Source organism: Microcaecilia unicolor, chromosome 1 (genome assembly GCF_901765095.1).
Source record: "Microcaecilia unicolor chromosome 1, aMicUni1.1, whole genome shotgun sequence".
Classification (NCBI taxonomy): Eukaryota; Metazoa; Chordata; class Amphibia; order Gymnophiona; family Siphonopidae; genus Microcaecilia; species Microcaecilia unicolor.
In genome coordinates this window covers 485540299-485563286 of record NC_044031.1, presented here as the reverse complement: position 1 = coordinate 485563286, position 22988 = coordinate 485540299, and the positions used below count along the sequence as shown (strand labels likewise).

Below are 22988 nucleotides of genomic sequence, written 5' to 3'. Positions count from 1 at the left end.
ACACTCCATCCATGTCCAGCATTTCTCCTCTCTTCCCTCCCCTCTATCCGTGTCCAGCATTTCTCCTCTCTTCCCTCCCCTCCGTCCGTGTCCAGCATTTCTCCTCGCTTCCCTCCCCTCCGTCCGTGTCCAGCATTTCTCCTCGCTTCCCTCCCCTCCCCTCCATCCGTGTCCAGCATTTCTCCTCTCTTCCCTGACCCCATTCATCCATCCATGTCCAGCAATTCTCCTCTTTCCCCTGCCCTCTCCTTCATCCATCCATGTCCAGCAACTCTCCATTCTCCCCTGCCCTCTCCTCCATCCATCCATGTCCAGCAATTCTCTCTCCCTTGCTATCCCCTCCTGTCCTGTCCAGTGATCTCTTCTCTCCCCCTGCCCTCCCATCCATGTCCAGCAATTCTCCCTGCCCTCCCTCAGCTCCCTGACAGCCCTCCTCTCCGTTCCTCCCCCTCCCCCTGCACGTTTAACCCTTTTACTTTCAGGCGCAGCGACGGCAGTGAAGAGGACAACACAGCTTCTCCCTTCCCTCACACAGTGTCCCGTCCTCGCAGAAACAGGAAATGCATCATCGCAGATGGCAGCACACTGTGTGAGGGAAGGGAGAAGCTGGAGGCGAGCCTGCTGTGTTGTCTCTTCACTGCCGTCGCTGCGCCTGAAAGTAAAAGGGTTAAACGTGCGGGGGGGGGGGGGGGGGAGGAACGGAGAGGAGGGCTGTTGATCGGGGAGCTGAGAGCGGAAGGACCGTCCTAGAACAGCCTGGCTGCAGCCAGGGGAAGGTCACGGTTGGAAGCCTTTTATAAGGGGTGCCTATGACTGTCCTCCCATCCATGTCTATCAATTCTCCTCTGCCATGCCCTTCCCTTCCTCCCTCCCTCCATTCGATGTCCTGCGATTCTCTCCTCCTGACATCATCTCGCCTCCAGTGTTCCCTTCCCCCTCATTGTTCCGCCCTCTGACATCATTACGTTTTGACGCGAGGGCGGGGCAATGAGTGGGAATGGATGTTACGAACCCAGGCATCCAGATGTAGAATGTTGGAGGTGCAAATTATTATATAGGATTATTTTACAAAGTTGATTGAGGGGTAAATTTTATAAATGGCGCCTTAAAAATCAGCACAAAAAAAACCACTCAGCCTGATTTTATAAACTACACCTAAAGTTAAGCGTAGTTTATAGGATAGGCTCACATGCCGTATTGGCGCCTAAAATGTAGGCTTACCCATTTATGCCACCTCTCCTGTGTACATTAGAATTTACATGCACTGTGTTGTAGACTATGCCTAGAACATTGCATAAATTCTAATTTAATCCAATTAATGCTGCTAATTGGTGATTGGGTACCAATTAGCACTTATTGGCTTGTTAATCAATTAAGTTGTGCATGCAATTTGGCCATGCAGCCAAATTAGCACGCACAGCTTAAAGCACCATATATAGAATTTGGGGGATCAGTACATCTATTCTTTGATTAAAACTGTGAGTTTGCTAATTCCAAATGTCTGATGTTTAATGTAGTACTCCTTGTTGTATACCCTAATTTAACTTTCTCTGTTCTTCATATAGCCTTGCAGACTTCATTAATCTTTTCTAAGGAACATGGATTACTTGCATTCATCCACAAATCTCTCGGCATTGAAGAAGTAAGTGCATATATTTAGTCTTTTAAGTAAGCCTTTTTACACAACATAGTTGCTAAAAACAGCTGATGTAATTCAAGTGTTGGGAATAGGTTTAGGGTTAATGGTCTGTCATTTTTATTCGATAACAGTTTCGTGATTGTAGAGAAGAAACGTTGAAATTTCTCTGTATCTTCTTGGAAAAGATTGGTCAGAAGGTTCAGCCCTATGCATGTGATATCAAGGTGAGACAGATTCAGAATTTACATTTCAAATAAATATAAAGGTTTAAAGAAAAAGGAATTAGTGCATTTGGAAAACATGCTCCTTGCCACTATTGCCTTGACCTTAAGAAACTACCATGCTTTTTTGTAAACTGTCGACAGTAAGAAGCCTGATACCATTAGGGGTTTTGTCATATTTCCTAGGAGTCTCTATCACTGTGAAACATTGCCTTCAAGAAAATTCCTAGATTGAAGTTGGGGTTTACAATTCTAAACATGGTTCTTAGTGTGCAGTGCAAAGTATAATCTAGGATTTTTTTTTTAATGTAAGAGGTCTTTAAGTGAATCAAGGAATTTTTTAAAAACAGAACTGAGTTCGATTCCCGGCACAGGCAGCTCCTTGTGACTCTGGGCAAGTCACTTAACCCTCCATTGCCCCATGTAAGCCGCATTGAGCCTGCCATGAGTGGGAAAGCGCGGGGTACAAATGTAACAAAAAATAAATAAAACAATAAAATTTTAAATGCAGTGAATAGAAAGTCTTTACAATAACAATTGAGAAACTGCAAAAATGAGAGTTGGGAGTCCTTTTACTAAAATGCATTAGAAAATGGGCTTAGCGTGTTTTAATGCAGGACTTTTTTTGCACGTTAAGCACTGCTTTAAGAAAGCTTTTTTTTATTTTTGCTGGTCCCATCCTCATTTTTCCTTTGGGAAAAGAAACTTGCAAAAGAATTAATGCAGTAGCACTTGTTGCCTTCTATTTGAGGTGCTGAGTGCTCCCATATTACCTCTGCCGTAGCCAGTTAGCACACACTAATTGGAACACGCTAGCTGGTTAATGCAGATGTGTGCATTCCCTGCTTATGGTGCACCCCCCATCCAAAAATATATATTAAATTCATTTACTTTGTATCGTTACATGGTGCGACTGCACCTCGAATATTGTGTTCAATTCTGGTTGCCTCATCTCAAAAAAGATATAGTGGAATTAGAAAAGGTACAGAGAAGGGCAACGAAAATGATAAAGGGGATGGGACGACTTCCCAGTGAGGAAAGGCTGAAGCGTCTAGGGCTCTTCAGCTTGGAAAAGAGATGGCTGAGGGGAGATATGATAGAGGTCTATAAAATAATGAGTGGAGTGGAATGGGTAGATGTGAATCGTTTGTTTACTGTTTCCAAAAATACTAGGACAAAGGGGCATGCGATGAAGCTACAAAATAGTAAATTTAATACGAATCGGAGAAAATGTTTCTTCACTCAACGTGTAATTAAACTCTGGAATTTGTTGCCAGAGAATGTGGTAAAGGTGGTTAGCTTAGCGGGGTTTAAAAAGGGTCTGGACAGCTTCCTAAAGGAAAGGTCCATAGGCCATTGTTAAATTGACTTGGGAAATCCACTGTTTATTTCTTTGATAAGCATCATAAAATGTATTGAGCTTTTCTGGAATCTTGCCAGGTATTTGTGACCTGGATTGACCACTGTTGGAAACAGGATACTGGGCTTGATGGACCTTTGGTCTGTCCCAGTGTGGCAATACTTATGTACTTGCTCTTAGTACGCAGAAAAAGCAAAATTACAGTAAGCATTTTCCCATGTGCTAAGCACACATTGAGGCATATTTTCAAAGCACTTAGCCTTCCAAAGTTCCATAGGTTTCTATGGAACTTTGGAAGGCTAAGTGCTTTGAAAATATGCCTCATTAGGACTTAACACCCTTTAGTGAAAAGCCCCTTAATATTTTGACAAAATGAATGTAATTGTGTTCATATTGTAGGACAGATGTATTTTGTAAATATGAGGAAAAATGGCCATAGACATCAAAATGTTTGCAAAAAATACTGTGTATAATTTGCTAGTGGTGGTGGCATCTTGTCTTGGGCCAGAGCTTTAGGCACTTCGTCAGTCCTAGGATTATACATTTATATATGCAGATGATATTACTATTTTAATGCCATCTCCAAGGGGATATGCTAAGATGGTAAGCAAAATAGGAAACTGTCTTAAAGTTGTAGAACAGAGGGCTATGTTTTTCCGCTTAAAGTTGAACTCAGATAAAACAATATTTTTATGCGTAGGCACCCTTAGGAAAGAGTTCTTCTATAGGGAATTATAATTTTAAGATAGAGTTTGCAACTCGTTTATTAGGAGTAGAGGTGGACAGTAAGTTTACAATGATGAATCGAGTAAACAAAGTGGTTAAAAGCTCCTTTTTTAAATTAAAAGTTAAGAACTATTCGTAGAAATTTTGAGACATCTTGTTTTAGACTAATAGTACAAGCCTTATTGTTATCTAAATTATTGTAATCTTATTTGTCGGCTGCACAAAGGAAGTTATAAGAGCTTCAGACAATTCAGAATCTTGCTGTAAGAATTATTTTCTTGCTGAATAAGAATGAACATATATCGTCTTATTTTCCAAACTTCATTGGCTACTTATGGTGGCAAGATCTCATTTTAAGCTGGGTACTGTAGTTTTCTGATCCCTTGTTAGAGATATGCCTTCTTATTTGTCTGATTATTTCTCTCTACTAGATAGACAGTTGATTAGGGGACAGGTTGATTTTACTTCTGCTAAATTGGTTAAAACTATTAGGTTGTCACTGTCCTATCAAGCAGCCTTGTCACAAAATGCCTAGCACCCACCTGGGGTTAACCCTACGGCCACCTAAAGGGTCCATCCCAACACTGCTCAGGCCCACCTGTACATATGCTGTACACTGGCTTACCCTCCATCTCTCTGCACTGGCTTTCTCTTGCCTCTGAGCAAGTCTTCCACCTGCAAGTTAATTCCCCAGTGGTTTCTAAGGACATTGGCTCTATAATCCCAGGGGTCTCACAGTTTCTATAAAACACCCACAGACCAAGACCACAAACCACCAGTATTCTTAGTCCAGAGCAACAGAGCTAATAAACTAATAGGTTTATTATCAGAAAAGTGGAACAGTGAAAAAAAAAGATAAAATTAGCAAACAATAACAGGTAAAATAACTAATATCAACAGTAAAACTAACTAGACACGCTGTTACTTCTTGAGTAGTACCTGGGGAGTTCAGGAATATAACTGCTCACAGATTTTTGAACAGGGTGTCAGTGTAGAGATCTTTACCCTCCACACTCCCTCTCTGAGACTGGGGATTTCCAGCACATACTGTTTGAATTTGAACTTCAGGGTCAATCAGAGCCCATAACATTAGCACAGGGAGGTATTTGGCCAATAGCAGTGCAGATAACTTTCCCTCGGGGCTCAAACTCAAAAGAAAACAGTCACCTCTGGAACATCTTTAAAGCAGAGGACAGATGCCACCTGCTAGCCAAACAAGAGAAATACAATGTGAAAAAATGTCATACAGCCACAGAAGACATGACATACATAAGTCCCCTGTTTCTCCACAAGCCTCACTGTGGAGTTCTCTTCCTAGTCCAGTGTGTGCTCTCAGGGATTTAATGTTTTGAAAACAGCTGAAAGCTTTCTTATTTAATAAATATGTGGGTTAGTTTTTTTGGTCAATTTTTATATTGTACTTCCCGAATTATGTTTTTGCTCCTTTCTTTTATGCTCTACAAGGAACTGTATAAGTGTTTGTTTGCAGAATATGAGTGATGTGTAATACAATGTAACTTGTGGAGACAGAGTGCTTTCATAGATCCGGAAAAATTGAGTTAGTGATTTGTTCTATTCTGTGTTTGGTTAATGAGGGTGCCCTAGGTTTCAGTCCCCTATGAAAGACTTTGCAGAGTGTTATTGAATAAGTTTAACAGTAACTTTATGTAGTAGGTGAGGGAATCCTTTCAAGGTTGTTTTTTTTTTTTTTTTTTTTTTTTTGGGGGGGGGGGGGGGTGTTGTAGTACCTTTATAGCTAATAATATACTCTATTTCTTGGTTAAGTAAAATCTGAATTTATTTTGGCTTTTCTGGAAAATCAAGAATGTTGTTCAGTCTTCACCTATAAGGCCCTGATTTGCATTAGTCTCTAATAGATTGAGTTTTTAAATTCTGTCTGATGCAGAGGATTAAATAGCCAAATAAAGGCATTTTATATGAGTAATTTAGGGGCCCTTTTATTAATGCTTAGCATGCACTAAGTGCCATGACGCCCATAGGCATAAAATAGGAAATATAGCATTTTATGCTCGCTCGTTTGTTAGCATGCACTGAACTTGGGCCCTGTGGCTGAGGATTTCTGCAGGAGTGTGGCTAGACAATTGATACAAATTTCATTGTAGGTCTGAGGTTCTCTGTTATGCATTTTGTTCTGATTGAAGTTGTTTGCATATAGTTGATGCATGAATTTAATTATTTAAAACCTTTATTCCATTCCAGTTCACAGTAGCATGAAGTTGAGACCATATGCCAAATAAAATCAAAAGCTTTCAAAAGTCAATATACTAGTGAATAGGGGTGTGTTCTGTATGCTTGTTAGTCATTGCCCTCTGAAGGTAAAGATGGAGTCAGTGGTTCAGTGCTTGAGGATGAGCCAAATCAGATTTTTGTCTGGGCTTTTGCTGTTAATTAGAAATTGTAGTGCTCCCTTGGCCATATAACCCCAAACTGGTTCCATCATTTTAAAGAATGGATCTGATTCACTGAAATGTCATTTGCTCCCTTATAGCAACACTGTATGCACTGACTTGTGTTTTATGTTTAATTTTAGAATACTTGTGTTGTTGTTTATACAAAAGAAAAAGCTGCAAAATGTAAAGTTCCTGCATTGGAGCTTCTGATTAAGGTAGGATTATTTTATTTTTATGTAATGATATTGGTAAAACAGACAAACAAACCCTCACAGGTTACAAAACAAATACAATGAAGGTAACTGAAAACAATAGCCAGATGATATGACAATATCAAACCTTTATTGGCATCCAAGACTGGACACGAGTTGTGTTTCGACATAATAGGCCTGCATCAGTAGTCTTAAGAAGATGTGAGGAAGAAAATCCATCTACTATTTTGGGTTCCAATATGAAAACACACACTATAGAGAATTTAAAAGTGCGGTGTATGTAGGGTTGGTTCTGCCATATACTAAGCAAACGCTGGTCCAATAGCTGAAAGCGCTTAAAAGGTTTCTCTGTCAGCTTTGATATAACCAAATACTATAGCATTTTCAGAACCGACCATACTGTTCTTTTAAATTCTCTACAGTATGGATTTTCTTACTCGCATCCTCTTAAGACTCCTGATGTAGGCCTATTAGGCCGAAACACAACTCATGTCGAGTCTTGGATGCTAATAAATGTTTGATATTGTCACATTGACTGTTGTTTTCAGTTACCTTCGCTGTATTTATTATGATATTGGTAAAACTGTGACTCTGCTGAGAAAAACAACCTCCCAGAAGAACAAGAAAAAGCAAAGCAAATACAGGTGATAAACCCTTTCTTAAGTAACTGTAAAACATTTATAATAGATACAAATAAAAATGTGATCATGCTGTACAGGACTGCATACATCCAGTAGTGCTATAAAAATATTAAATAAAACCCGACACGGCTATTTAACTGCTATACACTTGTGGGTATAGTTCAATAAAAATGCAAGTTTAAAAGCACATGAGGAAGTGATGTCACCCCAAGGAAATGGCTGCTTAGCCACAGAGCTCTGTCAGGGCAGAGTGTAAAAGTGCATGTTTTCTGCATCTTGGATTGGTATTCAGTGAGCACCAATCTGCAAGTCAGGTGGATAGCAACTCAGAAACGTTTGGACAAATTTAAATTTGTTCGTCGGCAGTCAAGGCTCCTGTGGCGGGAATAATGATGACATCTGAACATTTGAACTCTGAGGAGGATGACCTCGTGGCATCCGCCGCTAGTTATGGCGAAGTAGGATGTGGCTCACTGGTTTAAAGCACTGAAAATGGAAATGAAGGCTGTGAAGGAGGGATGTGCAAGCTGTTATGCCAGATCTTAAGCACAAGGTGCGGGAGATAGGTCACCATATTGAAAAAGCTGAGGAACATTTGGATGCACTTGAAGTGGACATGCACCAACTTTCTGACTTTAAGTAAAAATACCAGCAAGAGCATCAGGCATTGTATGATCAAAGATTTGGAAGATTGGTACTGCAGGTGCAGTTTACTCTTTAAAAGGGTACCTGAATCGGACCAGTATAAGGACTGTGTGCAAGTTGTTACTAATATTTGTGCCCATATACTGGGGAGTACTGAGTTGGGAAATGCACAGATCAGAGGTGGTCCAGAGAAGGAGCAGATTCAAGGTTCCCCACAGATAGATTTATTCATTGACTCGACTTGGCCAAGTTTCGGCACTTATGCCTTTGTCATACAAAGAATAAAATACATACAAAGAATAACATGCAAATACAATTAAAATACATATACAAATTGACAAAACATGAATAAAAAATATCAAAAAATCAAAAGAATCATCATCACCAATATTTTACCAAAGTTTCTCCTTCATACAAAAACAAGTGGGTCAAAATAAAATGCATCCTACGAATAAACATAAAACATAATAAATACTGGTAAAATAAAACCAAACATGTAAGAATAATACAAACTTATATACCATTATTTTCAAAAATAAAGACATGCAAGTGAAAATATATTCAAGTCAAAAAATATCTACTAAAAACGGAACATCATTAATTGTAGTCACAGTATGTAATTAAGCTTATTATGGACCATTTGCATTGGACTAAAAAGGTGCTGACAAAATAAGCTTATAAAAACAAAGCATATCTGTTATTAACTAATAGCATCATGCTACCCTTCCTTACAGAGATTGTTGAGAAACAGGTACGTCCACAACTTACTGCTTTCGTTACTCAAACCAACATTTTGCATCCCAACCAAACTGGATTCCGTCAGAATCATAGTACGGAAACATCTTTGATGTCACTCCTCAACACTGTCTGTTACTTTCTAGATGACTCTTGTCTAGTTCTCCTGCTTTCTCTAGACCTTTCCGCAGCTTTTGAACTCATTGACCATTAAATTATGCTCTCTTGCCTTCTGTCTGTTGGAATATCTCACATCCTAATTTGAAAATCGACATTTCACAGTCCACTCAGCAGACACGAAATCTAAACCATTTGATTTCTTGACTGGTGTCCCCCAAGGTTCCATTCTCTCTCCCCTACTTTTCAATATTTTCCTTGCCCTTCTGCTCACCTTGGCACAGTCTGTCGATCTGACTATTGTGACGTTTGTATCCCGCATTATCCCAAACAGATTTCAGGTTCAATGTGGCTTACAATCCAATTATAAGCAGGTACTATCTCTGTCCCTAGAGGGCTGACAATCTTGTTTTTTTGTACCTGAGGCAATGGAGGGTTAAGTGACTTGCCCAGGGTCACAAGGAGCTGCAGTGGGAATCGAACACAGGATGCTGGGATCAATGTCCACTGCATTAACCATTAGGCTACTCCTCCACGCTGGACTATGTTTGTATATGTAGATGATATCCAAATCTCTGCCCTTTTAACCCTTCCAACCCACATGATATTTCATCACTCAATTTATGATTGATATCTATTATATCTTGGCTGAACGCCAAATTGCTTGGTCCTCAGAAAAATCTAAATCACTCATATTCTTCCCTTCTGGACAAATACCTTTAGTCTCTCCCATTCTCCTCAATAATATCCAAGTAACTGTAACTAATTGAATCTGCATTTTAGGACTTATCTTTGGTTCTTCATTGTTCTTCCATGACTAGATCTCAAAAGTAGCTCAACATTTTCATAAATTACACCTTATCAGATCTATTCAGCCTCTGCTAAACCTTGCAGCAATTAATATTTTACCTCATTCTTTTGTCATTTTGCAGTTAGACTATTGCAACTCTCTTTACCTAGGTCTCAGAATAAAAGACCACAAACACCTACAGCTGGTCCAAAATACTGCCATCTGAGTTCTTTTTCACCTAAAAAAAAATTGATCACATTACTTCCCAGCTCAAATCCTGTCATTGGCACCCCATATCCCACTGTCTCAGTTACAAGATTCTCCTTTTAGTTTATAAAACTCTAGCTGTCTCTGAATCTTCTTACCTCCTACGACATCTTACACCTTATACTCCCTTCTCGATCTACTATTATATATCGCATTATATATCACAAACATAGCAGACATTCCACCTTCAATTCATACAATATTAGAAAGCAACTTAATCACTACAAGTCTCACATCAACTAACATACATTATTCAACCATGTTTACAGTTTTTTTGTTCTTTTTTTTTTTTTTTGTGTCCACACCCACTAAACCTATTCATGTTGGAAACAAATATTTTTACACCCAAAATATCCCTCAATATTTCTCTCTTCAATTGTCACTCTGCAAGAAAAACACCATATTATCCCCGACCAACTCTCCCCTCCCCCCTCAACTCCAAATAACCACAACAATACTTGGGAATTCCCCAAGCCTATGGAACTAACTCCCTCCCCCCCATCCCCCATACTCCCAGAGCTCAACCCTAAAATTCAATAAGCCTAACTGCTCCCACCTCCCAAATGTTGCATTTGCTCTCCCTGCCCCAAATGTAGGTTCCCATTGCAATGTCGCAAGAGAAGACACCCTATCCCTCTGTCCCCATCTCCTTCGCACTTCCCCCCATAAACCCTATTAAATGCCTTATGTATGGATTATGTGTTCCCATCAGCACCTGTTTTGTTCCCTCAGTTGTCCACAGATACGAGCTCAATGCTCGCTTAGGGCAGTATGACTGCTCCACCTGGCTTGCTGGCTTGAGTTTCCCCCTTTCCAAGTCCAATATCATCTGCAGCTGAGCTGCCATATAGTACCACCAGGGGCGTATCTGCGTGGGGCCTGGGCCCCCACAGATTTCGCCCTGGACCCCCTTCCCACCGTCAACCCTCCCCCGCCGTCGCCGTGGGCTGCATTTGCTGGTAGGGGACCCCAACCCCCGCCAGCCGAGGTCCACTTCCTCCTGCTGCTGCCTTTAAAATATTCCTTCAGCTGGCGGGGGACCCCCAACCCACGCCAGCTGAGCCAAGGTCTTTTAAGTTCTTCTTTGTCCTCCGTGCTGTTCAATGCTGCTGAATCCAGTTTCGGAGTCTGACGTCGCAGCACGATGTACGTGCAGGATGTCAGACTCGCAGTGGAATGCACTACCAACAAAATTGAAAATAATTAACGAAATAACTAACTTTCGCAAATATCTGAAAACTTCTCTCTTCGACAAGGCTTACCACGAGAATCCATAGCTTAACTACAACACTTCACCACTCCACCGTGATTTTGAATGACGCCTTTCCATAACTGTTTGTTAGTTCCTCTCTGTTTTCTTTGATCTTTTGTAACACCAAATGTATCTTTGACCCAGTAATGGCGACGCCATAACAGACCTTTCTTTGTAAGCCACATTGAGCCTGCAAAAAGGTGGGAAAATGTTTGATACAAGTGCAATAAATAAAATAATTGTAAAAAAAAGCCACGTACCAAGATTTAGCGCTCACCATGCTATTGAAACGTAAAGATTTGAGTGCAGTAATGCAATATCTTCAACTGCCAATTTGTGTTAGAGTTGCTTATTTCCTTTTGGACTCGTGCTCACTGTATTAGGTACTCCAAGAAAGTTCATATGGCTGGGGAGGTTTGGAAGGCTCTTGCTGAGCTGTGCTGCGCTAATCTTCCTGCTCATGTTGGATCTTCTACAAGAGCTACTGAGAGATCTCTGCCTCCAGTGTGGAAGACAATTCCAGTCTCTAACTCTAAAGCTTCATCTGCTAGGAAGCCGCTTACCTGACTGTATTGTAAACTGTTACACTTTTTCATACATCTTTTGCTGAAGGGCTGTTAAGGATAGCCCTGCATGTTTAGAGTGTGGTTCTATTTACTCTTCAGGGGGGTTTATTTTGCTAATTCGGGGACTGTACGACTGCTCATGGTATTTATGGTGTATAGTTTGTGGATGGGGAAAGTTCTTTGTAGGGGGAACTGAATTAGGACCCCCCCCCCCCCCCCCAGTGGTGAGTGACTTCCTCTACTGGGAGACTGGCTGAGGAGGGCTGGGCTTGATGGACCTTTGGTCTGTCCCAGTTTGGCAATTCTTATGTTCTTAAATTTGTGCCTTTTTGTGAGCTGCAGGGTTCTTATGCTCTACCCTTGAGTGATCTGTTTCCTTTATTTGCAAGTTAAACATTTTATCATGGCGCAGGGTTGGCTTTGGGAGGATCCAGAGCAGAGAGTGCATCTGGAAAATTTATGGCTGGCTTTGAGGAAACTTTTATATAAATTCTTTCATGGTACAAAGTTTACAAAATCTAAGTATATGCTTAACTGGGAGTGAGATTTGGGTGTGGAATTTACTAAGGGGGAATGGAAATGTATTTTTAGGGAGGTTCAAAAGGCCTCCATTTGTGTGCTTATAAAGGAAAATGCTTAAAATATTAACCTGTTTGTATTATATCCCACTTCGGTTGAAAAAGATATAGTGGAAACATGCATCTGATATGTGCTGGCGTTACCATTCTGACAGAGGTACATTTCTTCACATCTGGTGGAGTTGCCAACTTATCCAGTCTTTTTTGATGACGATCATGACACATGATTCGGGGTCTTGGTACTCCTTTCCCTTTGACCCCCTCAAGCTTGTCTGCTTAACCTAAAACAGAAAATTAGATTTAGAATTAAAAAACAAAAAACAAGGCCATAAGTGGCAGTCAAGACTTAAGAAAATGTGCCTGGCAGCTGCTAAGTGTGAAATAGTGGTTCATTGGAAGCAATAATTGGGCCACCACTGTTATGGACAGGCAACAGAATCTTAAAGAATATGGAATAATTGACTGATCACCATAAGGGTCATTTTGATCCAGCACATAAATGGACCCACCTGAATATAATTTTACAGGAATGGGTGGTTATTTTTAAGCAATGGTCGTTGAAGAACCTCCTCTGACTGTTGCTGGTTCTTGTTACTGTGGGTTGGAGGTGGTGGCAGGTTTCTTTATTGCGTTGGGTTGTTTAAGTCGGGGTTGGCAGTATTACTGTGTTTTGTATTGCACTATTTTTCAAGTTCTCTAATAAAAGTGATTTATATAAAAAAAGTTTAAAAGCACATATAAATGTAAACAAGGGGGAGATCCAAGATGGCGCCGAGTTAGGACGCTACCTCAGACGCGCTCTGAAGCCTACCTCCGTAGAACCGAAAGAGGAGTCCGAAGTTCCCATAATATGGGGAAGCGGCGGGGAAAGGTGAGGGAGGCTCCTGTTACCCCTACTGGTACCCCCCTCTCGAGGCAGACGACGTTGGAAAGTTTCGGAGTGTCTCTGGGACCCCGTTCAACATCTTCTCTTGCTTCCGACCGGCATCTAACAACTTGGTCAGCAGTGCAGACGGGGCTTCTCTGAGCCCCGACGACCATGCGGCACCACCCCAACCAGGAAGGGAGCGAGCGGTTTGTGATTTGTTGGATCCCATGCCTGGAATGGAGAGGATCCTCGAAGAAAGGAGCCCAACCGAACGTGTGGGTGAGGAGGAAGGTCTGGTAGGACAGAGTTTAAAAAATTTTCCTCAACCAACGAGAGATGGTTTAAAATTGATCTCTAACTCACCCCTTCCTGAGTTTAACATCGAATTGGTGAAACCTGCCGTAGTGACTATTGAAGCACTATGGGACCTAACCTTTTCAATGCATTCTCCGTTGCAGACGGTTTTATTGAAAAATGCAGGTGAAATAAAAACTTTGTCTAAAGCCCTGTTGCTTCAGGAGCAAATTAATGCCCGACAGTTGTCGGAAACAAAATTGCTTGAAGAAAAAATTCTTAAGCTGGAGAATTTGAACAAAGCCACAATTAAGGATAGTAACTTTGTTAAAAAGAAAATGGAATACCTTGAAAATCAGCAAAGAAGACTTAATTTGCGGTTTGTCAACTTTCCCAGATCTCCCATTTTTTCAGCGGCTGAAATGGTTAAAAGATATTTGTGGGAGGTTCTAGGGATGCCGAGTGAATCTCTCCCATCCATAACAAGGGTAACTTATCTTCAGACTTTGATTCCATCTAAACCTGGAGGTGACCATGCTGTTGTGGATGGAGGACTGAACCTGACATCTTTCCTGGAGTCTTCCTTAGAAATAATTACCCAAAGGACAACAGCAGTGGTAACATTTGCTCTTGAAATAGACAGGGAGATGGTACTAAAGTTATTCTTTAAACATTTAGGTTCGATGTTTTTTGGCTCTAAAGTTAGGATTTTTCCAGATCTCGCAAGAGAGACTCAAGCTAGACGTAGGGCCTTCTTGGCTCTACGTCAAAGAACATTAAACTTAGGGGCAACGTTTACCCTTAAATTTCCTTGTATATGTCGCTTTATTTAGCAATAGAATAGTTATCAATTTACAGAGCCAAAACAACTCGAGGACTTTTTATGTTCTAAGGAGACTGAGAATGTCACTGTTAAGGTTTAAGGTCCCATATGGACCCTGGATGATAGATAGAGAATGTTTTTCGGGAGTGTAATCATCTGATAAATATTACTTCCTTTGTAATGATATTTTGTATCTTGGATCTAGTTAGGTATTTCCAATCTAGAGGTCGATGTTTGAAATATTATTTCATTAAATGAGATAACTAAGTTTATCTCAAGAATGTAATTTTTATGTTGTTTTTTTTTTTATTGCAATTGTTTCTATGCTTCTTTGATAAGATGTATATATTGAAAATTATAAATAAATAAATGAAAAAAAAATGTAAACAAGGGCCATAGATTCCTTTTAGTCTTAAAAAAAGAAAAGTAATGAAATCAAACAAGGGTATAGCTATCACTGAGCAAAATGCCCAGGGTTGCCCAATGGTAGGGGTAGCTTAAGGTGCGCCTTCCCTCCTCCAACCCTGTGCCCAGGTCCGACTTCACACCAGCTTGCTGCCCCCCCCCCCCAAAAAAAAAAAAAAAGTCTGGCATCACTTTAGCTTCTCTCAGCCTGGTCCTCTCCATGCAGCACAAACAGTGCTGAAACTTGCCTCTGACCAATGGGGCCCTCTGTCTGGGGCAGTAGATGGTTAAGTGACTTTCACATGCAAGAACTAAGTGCGCAGTAGTAATTTTTTGTATGTCTTGGGACAAGTACATAGGATCTCTGAGGGAATGATAGGGAGAGTAAATGGCATGGATGGGCAGACTGGATAGACCCATATGGTCTTTATCGGCCTACATTTTTCTCTGTTATTTGAGGGGGCATGTTGAGGGAGGTGAGTGAGCATTCCTGCACTAGCCAATTAGTGTATCTACATTACTGTGCTCTAACTGGTTGTTACCTAGAACACAGGAGCTGTTACTGACTACAAAATAGGAGGCAGTAAGTGCTTCTGCGGTAATTTTTTAAAAATGGCCATGTGCTAATGACAAGAAAAGCACATGCCCATTAATGGAAAAAATAGAAAATCAGGGTTTTTATAGTCACAGTAAAAATGGTCTTAGTGTGTGGGGAAAGACCCATATAAGGGCACTCTATGTGAATTGTTAGACAGTGGAATGTGAAAATATACAAGGGTGTGAAGACTTCTACAATCCAAGCTGTTAGACTAAAAGACATTGGAACTGTTTCTGAAAGGAAAGTATTCAGCTTTCCTGTGTAGGGGAGACAAATCTCCAACATATCATGACTTAGGAATACAACTTTAAGATGTGATAGGGAATATGTCAGACAGTGTAGCCACTCTGCTTAATCTGGATATCTGAGGTGATCATTCGTCTTAATTTCATTTTCTAGGTACTTCAGATATTGAAAAATTCCTATGAGATTGAAGAACTCAAAGTGAAAGAGATATTTAACAAATTCTATAGTGAGCTTGGTGTGAAGAGTAAAGTTCCAGATACAGGTAAAATGTTTCATTGTTAGTGAAGTAATTCATTATTGAGCCAAATAAATGGGCCAGTTTAATATAGGTAACTGTAACTGATGCCCCCCCCCTAGAAATTTGGTGGGGAGGGGAGTAATTATTGCAATTATCCATTGCTCTGCTCTCTCGCAATAACTGTGTTGTTGTGTGCATCTGGTTGCACAGTTCTCAGTCATGTTATTCTTACCCCTTCCCACTCCTTCCCCAGGCCAGAGGTATAGGAGCAACACACTTACATATTGGTACCACCTCTGCATTTTCATGACTGGGAGAAAAAAAACACCAGAGAAGGAGGTGATTTAGGGACAGAGAGGCACTACTAAACCGTGTAGTCAGGCGAGGTGGTGGAGATGAAAACGGTAACGGAATTCAAACATGCGTGGGATAAACATAAAGGAATCCTGTTCAGAAGAAATGGATCCTCAGGAGCTTAGCCGAGATTGGATAACAGAGCTGGAAGTGGGAGGCGGGGCTGGTGGGTTGGGAGGCGGGGATAGTGCTGGGCAGACTTATACGGTCTGTGCCAGAGCCGATGGTGGGAGGCAGGATAGTGCTGGGCAGACTTGTACGGTCTGTGCCCTGAAAAAGACAGGTACAAATCAAGGTAAGGTATACACAAAAAAGTGGCACATTTCTTGGGCAGACTGGATGGACCGTGCAGGTCTTTTTCTGCCGTCATCTACTATGTTACTATGTATATTGGACCCCGTGTGGTATATCAAGCATCTGGAAATAAATAAAATAAGTAGTGATGCTCCTTCTCTTTCCCACTCCCCTGCTGGTGCTTTATTGGCACAACAGGTCACCAGCAGACCAATTCTCAAAACCTGCAGCCTGTGGTAAGGCCAATTAGTGCAGGAATAACATGCATATAAATCTGCACGGAATGCTCAGAGGATTTCAGCATAGGGAAACAATGTGTGCGGCAGAGATGACTACAAATTGTATTTAAATGTAGTCAAACATTTGTTATTCCTTCCCAATGCAAAGAGAATAGCGCACAAACAAACCCTGCTCTTACTGCTGGAAAAATAGCACCAACTCAGAGCTAGCGGTGGAATGTTTGAAGAGAGGATTTCTTTTGATTTCCAGATTAAAATCTGCTGGTTTTGATTTCTTTTGGAAGTGGAAAAAAAACGGCCGTACTGAGGGAGAAATGCTCAGGTCCAGGCAAATTTGAAAGTGAAAGTGCCTGTATTCTACGCTTAAATATAAGCCTTCCAAGTAAAATTAAATAAATAAATTGAAAAGCTTATACTTAAGGGCACAGAAGAGCAGTGCCAATGTGTGCTGCACAGTTGGGTTTGACTGGTGTATGCGCACAAGAGCCGCACTTACCATTAAACTGTTCTGCACTTGCCAAACATGTTCCTCCCATTTGCTTTCGTTTTTACAGTGCATTTCCTTTGAGCATTGGAGAGCTATTTTTCTGCACTGTTCTGGTGGTATGGGGTATGTGCTGTTGGCTCTATTCTAGGTAGGAAGGGTAAGTAGTTGCCTACTTTGGGGCTAATTTATAAAAACAACATAGGTGTTTAAGTGTCTTTATGAAATATCTTCAAAAACTTACAGGAATCGTAGCTAAAATGCATCATGCACATTTACAAGCTGCTCTGAAGCAAGTGTCAATGTGTATGGATGAAATATGTATATAAGTGCATATTTTATAAACTGCATAAGTATTTTGTGACTCTTCCCAAACCATCCCCATGAGAATGCCTGCCCATGGGTCTTAAAATTACATGCCTTCCTGTTATTCTGTATAATTCTATAGGAAGCCTTTTACACAAGTGCATTTAGTAAAATTACCCTGTAACATTTTAAGAAGCATTCCCTGCATATAAGCATGTTTTATGCATTGAAAAGGGTTATTATAAAACTTCACAGGTGAATGCTCATACTGTCAAGATAACTTGCATGTAGTCATGTCTGGGAGCTGTATTTTGGGTGGTGGTGTGAAGCACATGTGTAAGTTTTTTCAAAATATGCCTCTAAACTCTGTTACATCTGCCTTGGATCAGCAATAAAACTGTGCAAGTGCATTTGTGTGCTGCTGGGGATAGTTCTGGTAGCCGGTTCAGCATATAACCCCTTGTATCGCCTGCTTAAAACTAAGGGCCTTGTTTACTAAGGTGAGCTAGCGTTTTTAGCGCATGCTAAAAATTAGTGCGTGCTATCGCTAGAGACACCCATATATTTCTATGGGTGCCTCTAGTGTTAGCGCATGCTAAAAACACTAGTGCCCCAGTAGCGCGGCTTACTAAAGAGGGCCCTAAGTACATTTTTGGAAAGGAATTTTTATTAAAATTAGTCCCCAGTTTTTAAACCACAAAATAAGAAAAAGCTTTGTGGTGTTAATTATAGTAACTAAAGGGTACAGAATATTTAATAGGACCTGCTTAACTGTCCATTCTGTTGGGTATCATCCAGGTGCCCTAGCTGTTAGTGTTTCGGCTGTTAGGCCTGCATCAGGAGTCAACGACGTAGATCATTAGTGGTCCGAGGACACAGGAGTCCCCCTCCGCTGCTGCCCTTAGAAGGCACAGGTGCCAAGATCCAAGTCCACAGAAATCCAGCAGCACTGTTGCTGGCAGGTGAGCAGGATGTGAAAATGCAAATTACCTACAGGTCTGTTCACGTTTCAACCACTAATGATCGTGATCTACATCGTTGACTCCTGATGTAGGTCTAGCGGCCAAAACACAACGTTTGTGTCGAGTCTTTCTACTCAGTAAACCTTTGATCTCAAGTACACGTCTTTCAAGTCTTTGGCATCCGTGGTCAAACTCCCACTTTTTTTGTCCTATCATTATTATTCATTTTGTACATGTTTTCCTCATTTATTGCCTATTGCTTAAATGGTTGTCGCTATAGAACTATGACATCATATACAGACAATATTTGAATGTCTGATAATACATCACATGCAGACAATATTATTATTATTACATTTGAATGTCTGATCATTTTTGTATATATATTTTTGTGTATCTGTTATTTTTTATGTAAATTATTCATTTATGGTAATTTGATTTGTATTTTTAGATTTCCTTTTGTCCCTCAATGCAGGCATATATGCTAATGCCGAAACAGAGCTGTGTTGGGTTCTTTGAATACTTTGGATTCTGGCAATAAAGGAATCAACTGGTTCCCATATTTGACTGACTGACTCCACTTTTTGTTTTAACTCTTGTAACATGCCTGCTAGAAATGGGCTGGGAACACAGCTCTAGGGTTGCAGGAAGATTAAAAGTTTTAATTGTGATTTGTGTTGTACAGTTGCAATTAACATATAAACTATTTTTGGATGGTTAGCGATCAAACTCCCCCACCCACAGTTTTAAAGAAAATATAACAAACATGTTTAAGCCATTGGATTACAGTATCTAGCTGATGTGATTTGGGATATGTTTATAGAACATCCAATAATATTTATATTTACTACATTCTAGAGCTCATTATCTACCTTCTCTCTCTCTCTCCTCCCCCACATCATCATTCCATCTCCCCTCTTCTCACCACAACAATTCAGCATTGCCCCATATCTCCCCCATTCCCCACCACGATCATTATCCAGCATGGCCCTCTCTCTCCCTTGCACCCCAACCATCTAGTATGGCATCATCCCTACCCCTCCCACCGCCACCAACCAGTATGGCCCTTCTTTCCCCACCACCACCATAATCCGAGCATGACTGTATCAGTCTCTTTCCTTTCTACCCCTCCTTGTTAACTCGCATGGGTAGGCTGCTGCTTCTCATTTGCACGGCTGTGGGACAGCAGCAACACAAAGCAGGCAGATGCAGAGAGACATGTGGTGCTGCTGGCTCTGCTGATCCCTGAAGTGGGAAGTGACATGCTGCTGTCCTGCAGCTGTGCGAACCGGGAGAAGCAGGAGCCTGGCCATGTGAGTAAACAAGGAAGGGTGAGGAGGAAAGGGAGATGGATGTGGCCATGCTAGTGAGTGGTAAAGACTGGGGCCATGTTGGATCATTAGGGGGTCTGCGGGACAGGTGATGCAGGCATCAACACACTAAGATTTTAGTGCATGGATCACACAACTCATTTCACAAAGGCTACCTTTTCAATTCTTACCAACCTAAATTGGTTTTCATCTGGTTACTTAATCAACACACTAAGATTTTAGCGCATGGATCACACAACTCACTTCACAAAGGCTACCTTTTCAATTCTTACCAACCTAAATTGGTTTTCATGGTTACTTAGAGGTGGAAGGCTCCATATGGCTGTGATTCCCTTGAGGACAGATATTGTCCAGCAGCTTATGTTCCATTTAGAATCACTGAAAAAAAAAATAAAGAAAATAAGAAAAATACTCTTTAAAATTGGGTTTCTATCTATCAATTGTATGTGATGAAAAACGTGTTTTCCTTATCGTCCGTGGGAGACCAGTCCACACGAGTAGATTATATTCTCTTGCCAGCAGATGAAGACAGAAGAAAAATGCGCAAAGCTGGCTTCACTCCTCTTAAAAAGGTCTGGTACTTGCTCAGTATTTCTCTAGCACATGGTGCAGATCCATGTCCTGGTCCAACAGTTAGGAGTAGGCTGCCTTTTGGGAAAGCTGTTCCTGGTGGTATGTAGGCAGAATCTGGGGGATGCTCCGGGCAACAGTCCTGTTGGGAATGAATTTTCCCTTCCCCTTTGGAAACCAATTCAGTTAGGATCTGAGTTCTCTCATCAATGGGTCCATCACCTTTTGGCTTTTAACCCTACTGACAACATGCAGGAGTAAATTGTGAGCCCACTAGGGATAGATAGGCTTAAATTGCCAAGTGCCTTTTCCATGCAACCAAATTTAGTTGTGGCCTACACCATGTTTTACTTGGTGTAAATCCCGACGCCTAAATTAGGCACATAGCGAGTGTATTCTATAACAGTGTGCATAGATTTTAGAAACATCCATGCTCCGTCCATGGCTATGCCCCCTTTTCAACTATGCAACTTAGAATTTAAGCGCACCACAATACAGAATGTGCTTAGCGAGTTGTGCGTGTAAATCTTAATGCCAGTTAGAGCTGATAATTGCTTGTTAACATCCAATTAACAGTTCTGATTAGCTGGTTTAGCAATTTAGTTACACACATCATTATAGAATATGCTTTGATTTCTGCGCAGAGATTAAGGTGCCATTTATAGAATCCCAGGAAAAATGCCTGAATGCAGTATGTAAACCGCTTTGATTGTTCCACAGAAAGGTGGTATACAAATAATTTAATAATAACACAAGCTTCTTCTATTCTTGGATAGCAACGAGGAGGCAGGAAAGTTCACGAAAAAGGTGATTTGCCTTCACAGTGGTGAGAGTCAGCTGCTGTCCTCTGCTAACAGGACAATTATAGGTTTAAACACAAAAATAGGTACTTTCTGTTGTAACACTTATACCTGCGACAGTGCCAGTGGCAGCTCAGGGAAGAGTACATTGGAGAGAGTAAAGTAATGTGCTCTAACTACCATTTAAAGGATGTATTCATAGAGAAACTTCACAAAAGGATGGAAACAAACTCACAAAACCCAAACTATAAAACAAAATTTTAAAAAGTTGCTAATTACAGACTCTCCACCAAAAAACATCCTACTAAAAACAAAAACAGAACAATAAAGCAAAGCAAGCCCCCACCCCCCAGATCTAGCATCCTATCCTATATAATAAAATGCACCTCCAACATTCTGAAGCTGACTGCATGGCTGAGGCATTCCTGCTCTCTGTATCTATCTCCTGAATTGACATCACGTACTTCCGGGTTCGTCACAAGCAGAAGTGACCAACCACACGAGGTTTCTCTGCTTCAGAATGTTGGAGGTGCATTCTATTAAATAGGATTGGTCAGTTCCTTGAAGCATAGCCAGAGCTCAGCGCCAAGCACAGTAACGCTCAGACACCAGAGAGAGAAGGGGGGGGGGGCCTGACACCAGACAGAGGGAGGGAGGGGGGCCTGACACCAGAGGGGGGGGGGAGGTATCTCTGCCACACACACACTCTCTCTCTCTCTCACAGTCAATGTCTTTCTCACTCTCACACACTCTGTCTCACACTGTATCACATTCACTCTCTATGTGTCACTCAGTCACTCACACACTCTCTTGGTCTCATACACTCAGTCTCACAGAGAATCTGTGTCATACACACACACTCTCTCTCTCACACACACTGTATCTGTGTGAAACACACTCTCTCACACTGTCTCACATACGCACTTGCACACACTGTCATTCTCAAAAACACATTTTCTCTCTCAAAGACACATTCGCACCCAGACTCACTCTCTCTCACACACACTCGCACATTCACTCTCTCTCTCACACACAGTCACTCTCACATACACTCTCTCAAACATACAAACTCCGAGGAAAACCTTGCTAGCGCCCGTTTCATTTGTGTCAGAAACGGGCCTTTTTACTAGTGTTATAATATCACTAGATCAGTGGTTCCAAAACCTGATCCAGAAAGCACCCCAGTCAGTCAGGTTTGCAGAATATTCATTGTGGATATCCTGAAATCTTGACTGGTTGGAGAACCTTGAGGATCAGGTTTGGGAACCGCTGCACTAGGTCATATGTAAGCAGGGCTTTTTTTGAGGGGGTACTGAGTACCGGTACCTTTTCCATTGCTAAAATTGACCCATGGTCCCCAAGTTTTAATGAAAGAGCTAAGCCCTACACACCAATTCTGCCTTGCCATAGATTCTGTGACTGGTTGTAGGGCAGCTGGCTATTGTGGGGTGGGTCCCTCAATGATCACCCCAACCCTCAAGAGTGGCCTGGCATTTGAGTACTGGCACCTTTTTCTCTAGAGAAAACACACTAAATAAGGCTTATCTGCTTCGGGGATAAGCTAAAAAATAAACTGACACGTTATGAAAACAGCAAGTATGATGTTGCCTACTCTGAAAGTAGTTGACCTAGTTTTATCCTTGGGGAAGGGTATCATTTCTAGATTAGTGACCATGGGAGTGGTTTGACAGCAACAGATTTGATTATGGTGTTGAACGAAAACCAAAACATAATACTGAGAAACTGAAGCTAGCATCAAGTTCTTATAAGGGCAATAAAGTCAGTGGTAAGCTGCTGCTGGTTTTTTTTTGTTTGTTTGTTTTTTTTTGTCTGTTTCTGCTGGCAGGATGACATAGCACATTGCTTGCTTATTCTTGCTACATACAGGAATAATTGTACACTGAGTGAAAATATGAGAATTTATATACTAACAGTGAACTTAGTTGCACCAAAGTTACTTGTGGATGATTTCATTTTTGTGTACAAAATTAGAAACACAAACTTCAATTATTCACA

At 41.1% G+C, this 22988-nt stretch overlaps 1 protein-coding gene across 1 annotated transcript in view; it reads left to right on the top strand.

Annotated features, from left to right (window-relative positions):
- The window catches only part of PRKDC (protein kinase, DNA-activated, catalytic subunit), a 490177-nt gene that overhangs the window by 10410 nt on the left and 456779 nt on the right, over positions 1–22988 (top strand). The window contains exons 2-5 of the mRNA XM_030214157.1: positions 1566–1642; positions 1771–1863; positions 6498–6572; positions 15548–15656. Coding sequence (XP_030070017.1) covers positions 1566–1642; positions 1771–1863; positions 6498–6572; positions 15548–15656 — 354 coding nt within the window. The remainder of the gene's footprint in view (positions 1–1565; positions 1643–1770; positions 1864–6497; positions 6573–15547; positions 15657–22988) is intronic.